The sequence below is a fragment of the Neomonachus schauinslandi genome, chromosome 6, assembly GCF_002201575.2.
Source record: "Neomonachus schauinslandi chromosome 6, ASM220157v2, whole genome shotgun sequence".
In the NCBI taxonomy this organism is placed as follows: domain Eukaryota; kingdom Metazoa; phylum Chordata; class Mammalia; order Carnivora; family Phocidae; genus Neomonachus; species Neomonachus schauinslandi.
The window spans coordinates 54969965-54975458 of NC_058408.1; the positions used below are offsets into that span (position 1 = coordinate 54969965).

Here is a 5494-nt window from a genome sequence, read left to right on the forward strand (position 1 = left end):
GTGTTCTCTTCTAGGATTTTGATGGATTCCTGTCTCATATTTAGGTCTTTCACCCATTTTGAGTCTATTTTTGAGTATGGTATAAAGAAATGGTCCAGTTTCATTCTTTTGCATGAGACTGTCCAATTTTCCCAACACCATCTGTTGAAGAGACTGTCTTTTTTCTATTGGATATTCTTTCCTGCTTTGTCGAAGATTAGTTGACCATATAGTTGAGGGTCCATTTCTGGGCTCTCTATTCTGTTCCACTGATCTACGTGTCTGTTTTTGTGCCAGTACCATACTGTCTTGATGAGTACAGATTTGTAATAGAGCTTAAAGTCCCAGGTTGTGATGCCGTCAGCTTTGGTTTTCCTTTTCAACATTCCTTTGTCTATTTGGGATCTTTTTGGGTTCCATACAAATATTAGGATTATTCCAGCTCTGTGAAAAAAGTTGATGGTATTTTGATAGGGATTGCATTAAATATGTAGATTGCTCTAGGTAGCATAGACATTTTAACAATATTTATTCTTGGGATGCCTGGGTGGCTCAGTCAGTTAAGCGGCTGCCTTCAGCTCAGGTCATGATCCCGGGGTCCTGGGATCGAGTCCCACATCGGGCTTCTTGCTCAGCAGGGAGCCTGCTTCTCCCTCTGCCTCTGCCTCTCCCCCCTGCTTGTGCTCTGTCTCTCTCTCTCTCTGACAAATAAATAAAATCTTTAAAAAAAAACCCAACACAATATTTATTCTTCCAATCCATGAGCGTGGAATGTTTTTCCATTTCTTTGTGTCTTCTTCAATTTCTTTCATGAATGTTCTATAGTTTTATGAATACAGATCCTTTGCCTCTTTGATTAGGTTTATTCCTGGTATCTTACGTTTTTTGGTGCAATTGTAAATGGGATCGACTCCTTAATTTCTCTTTCTTCTGTCTCATTGTTGGTATATAGAAATGCAATTGATTTCTGTGCATTGATTTAATATCCTGCCACTTTACTGAATTCCTGTATGAGTTCTAGCAATTTTGGGGTGGAGTCTTTTGGGTTATCATGTCTTTTGTGAAGAGTGAGAGTTTGACTTCTTCTTTCCCAATTTGGATGCATTTTATTTCTTTTTGTTGTCTGATTGCTAAGGCTAGGACTTCTAGTACTATGTTGAATAGCAGTGGTGATAGTGGACATCCCTGCCGTGTTCTTGATCTTAGGAGACAAGCTCTCAGTTTTTCCCTGTTGAGGATGATATTCACTGTGCACTTTTTGTAGATGGCTTTTATGATATTGAGGTATGTTCCCTCTATCCCTAACACTGTGAAGAGTTTTAATCAAGAAAGGATGCTTTCCTTTGTCAAATATTTTTTCTGCACCTATTGAGAGGATCATATGGTTCTTGTCCTTTCTTTTATTAATGTATTGTATCATGGTGATTGATTGTGGATATTGAACCATCCTTGCAGCCCAGAAATAAATCCCACTTGGTTGTGGTGAATAATCCTTTTAATGTACTGTTGGATCCTATTGGCTAGTATCTTGGTGAGAATTTTGGCATCCATGTTCATCAGAGATATTGATCTGTAATTCTTTTTGGTGGGGTCTTTGGTTGTCAGATCAAAGTAATGCTGGCTTCATAGAATGAGTTTGAAAGTTTTCTTTCCATTTCTATTTTTTTGAAACAGCTTCAGAAGAATAGGTATTAATTCTTCTTTAAATGTTTAGTAGAATTCCCCTGGGAAGCCATCCAGCCCTGGACTTTTGTTTGTTGGGAGATATTTGATTACTGCTTCAATTTCTTTGCTGGTTATGGGTCTGTTCAAGTTTTCTATTTCTTCCTGTTTCAGTTTTGGTAGTTTTTTTTTGTCTCTAGGAAAGCATCCTTTTCTTCCAGATGGCCTAATTTGTTGGCATGTAGTTGCTCATAATATGTTCTTATAATTGTTTGTATTTCTTTAGTGTTGGTTGTGATCTCTCCTCTTTCATTCATGATTTTATTTATTTGGGTCCTTTCTCTTTTCTGGTCAGGGGTTTATCAATCTTATTAATTCTTTCAGAGAACCAGCTCCTAGTTTCGTTGATCTGTTCTACTGTTCATTTGGTTTCTATGTCTCTGATTTCTGCTCTAATCTTTATTTATTCTCTTCTCCTGCTGAGTTTAGGCTTTATTTGCTGTTCATTCTCCAGCTCCTTTAGGTGTAGGGTTAGGTTGTGTATTTGAGACCTTTCTTGTTTCTTGAGAAAGGCTTGTAGTGCTATATCCTTCTCTCTTAGGACTGCCTTTGCTGCATCCCAAAGATTTTGAACAATTGTGTTTTCATTTTCATTTGTTTCCATAATTAAAAAAAAATTCTTCTTTAATTTCCTGGTTGACCTGTTCATTCTTTAGTAGGATGCTCTTTAGCCTTCATGCATTTGAGTTCCTTCCAAATTTCCTCTTGTGATTGAGTTCAAGTTTCAAACATTATGGTCTGAAAATATGCAGGAAATGATCCCAATCTTTTGGTACCAGTTGAGACCTGATTTGTGACTCAGTATGTGATCTATTCTGGAGGACGTTCCATGTGCACTTGAGGAGAATTTGTTTTCTGTTGCTTTAGGATGGAATGCTCTGAATATATCTGTGAAGTCCATCTGGTCCAGTGTACCATTCAAAGCCCTTGTTTCCTTGTTGATCTTCTGCTTAGATGATCTGTCCATTACAGGGAGGGGGGTGTTAAAGTCCCCTACTGTTATTGTATTATCATCAATGTGTTTCCTTAATTTTGTTATTAATTGTTTTATATAATTGGCTACTCCCACATTAGGGGCATAAATATTTACAATTGTTAGATTGTTTTTTTGGATAGACCCTTTAAGTAGGATATAGTGTCCTTCCTCATCTCTTATTACAGTCTTTGGTTTAAAATCTAATTTTCTCTGCAAGCTTCGTGAAGGCCGTGGGAGTGTTCTGCTGCTCCACGGCCGGCTGGAATCTGGGTCCACCCGTCCTTCCCAAGCCCACGCAGACCCAGCCAAGTTTGCCATGCCTGAGAACGTGGCACCTCGGAGTGGGGGTGCCTGCTGGGACTGCCAGCGGTGGCAGCAAAAGTGCCTATCAGGGCCGTGACAAGCTGGCCCAGATCCGCTTCAGCAGCATCTCTATGGCCAAAGCTGTTGCTGATGCTATTAGAACAAGCCTTGGACCAAAAGGAATGGATAAAATGATTCAAGATGGAAAAGGTGGTGTGACCATTACAAATGATGGGGCCACCATTCTGAAACAAATGCAGGTGTTACAATCAGCAGCCAGAATGCTGGTGGAGCTGTCTAAGCCACAAGATATAGAAGCAGGAGATGGCACCACATCAGTAGTCATCATTGCTGGCTCTCTCTTAGATTCCTGTACCAAGCTTCTTCAGAAAGGGATTCATCCAACCATCATTTCTGAGTCATTCCAGAAGGCTTTGGAAAAGGGTATAGAAATCTTGACTGACATGTCTCGACCTGTGCAACTGAGTGACAGAGAAACTTTATTAAATAGTGCCATCACTTCACTGAACTCAAAGGTTGTCTCTCAGTATTCAAGTCTGCTTTCTCCAATGAGTGTAAATGGAGTGATGAAAGTGATTGACCCAGCCACGGCTACTAGTGTAGATCTTAGAGACATTAAAATCGTTAAGAAACTTGGTGGGACAATTGATGACTGTGAGGTGGTCGAAAGGCTGGTACTTACTCAAAAGGTGGCAAATTCTGGCATAACCAGACTTGAAAAGGCTAAGATTGGGCTTACCCAGTTTTGCTTATCTGCTCTCAAAACAGATATGGATAATCAAATAGTAGTTTCTGACTATGTCCAGATGGACCGAGTGCTGTGGGAGGAGAGAGCCTATATTCTCAATTTAGTGAAGCAAATTAAAAAAACAGGATGTAATGTCCTTCTCATACAGAAGTCTATTCTGAGAGATGCTCTTAGTGATCTTGCATTACATTTCCTAAACCAAATGAAGATTATGGTGGTTAAGGATATTGAAAGAGAAGACATCGAATTCATTTGTAAGACAATTGGAACCAAGCCAGTTGCTCATATTGACCAATTCACTGCTGACGTGCTGGGATCAGCTGAGTTAGCTGAGGAAGTCAATTTAAATGGTTCTGGCAAACTGCTCAAGATTACAGGCTGTACAAGCCCTGGAAAAACAGTTACAGTTGTTGTTTGTGGATCTAACAAATTGGTGATTGAAGAAGCTGAACACTCCATTTATGATGCCCTATGTGTTATTCGCTGTTTAGTGAAGAAGAGAGCTCTTATTGCAGGAGGTGGTGCTCCAGAGATAGAATTGGCCCTATGGTTAACTGAATATTCATGAACATTGAGTGGCATGGAATCCTACTGCGTTCGTGCTTTTGCAGATGCTATGGAAGTCATTCCATCTACACCAGCTGAAAATGCAGGCCTGAATCCCATAACAGAACTAAGAAACTGGCATGCCCAAGGAGAAAAAACTACTGGCATTAATGTCCGAAAGGGTGGTATTTCCAACATTTTGGAGGAACTGGTTGTCCAGCCTTTGTTGGTTTCAGTCAGTGCACTGACTCTAGCAACTGAAACTGTCCGGAGCATTCTGAAAATTGATGATGTGGTAAACACTTGGTAATTGGATAAACGCTGGCCAGCTGGCACCACTGTGGCCACTAATAATGCATCTGAAGTGGAAGATCACCTTGGTGTTCCTTGCTGTTTGGAAGATTGTTTCCTTTGTGAATTCCTGGGCCTGGTCTTCAGTTGGTACTTGCTTGAAATTGTATTGACAAAACCTAATTAAAATATTAAATGTTTGGTTTAAAAAAAATAAAATCTAATTTTCTGGTATAAGGATTGCTACCCCAGCTTTCTTTTGATGTCCATTATCATGATAAATCTGGAGGTGTCTTTGGGTCCAAAATTTGGAAGGAACTCAAATACCTGAAGGGATAAGGGTTACTTATTAAGGGATAAGGGATCCTTCCAAATTTCCTCTTGTGATTGAGTTCAAGTTTCAAACATTATGGTCTGAAAATATGCAGGAAATGATCCCAATCTTTTGGTACCAGTTGAGACCTGATTAAAATTAAAATTTTATCTTGGATATAAGACAGATACTGAAAAACAAATAATAAATGACACCCCCCCACCCCCGCCGACTCATTATCTGGTACACTGTCAGATAGCATAGACTGCAGAGGCCGGACCAGCTGGACCCACTTACAGACCACATAACTTGGGAAGGTCATTTAACTACTCTGAGTCTCCATCTCCTGATGCATAAAATGAGTTTGAAGATTAAAGAAATAAAACTGATTTCATTATAGCACCTACAACATAATAAATGATGAGTAAGTGATGGCTTTTTATTATTTTATCCAAGTTACTTAGGTTGTTAGAAGTAGTTCAACACTAAGAGAAATTGACATCAATTACTTTCCACTGCCCAGCAGCACAAAGTACAGCAATGTCTAAGAATAAAACTGTTTTTAATAGTTGCAATTAAAATCCCTCTCCCAGAA

The 5494-nt window shown here is 39.4% G+C and overlaps 1 protein-coding gene across 1 annotated transcript; it reads left to right on the forward strand.

The window, feature by feature from the left end:
• The first annotated feature begins 2993 nt into the window (after nt 1–2993).
• On the forward strand, nt 2994–4605 carry LOC110574223 (T-complex protein 1 subunit delta-like). The gene is given in 2 exon segments (XM_044916193.1): nt 2994–3023; nt 3025–4605. Coding segments are annotated over 2 exon segments (1611 nt in total).
• The last annotated feature ends 889 nt before the right edge of the window (nt 4606–5494 follow it).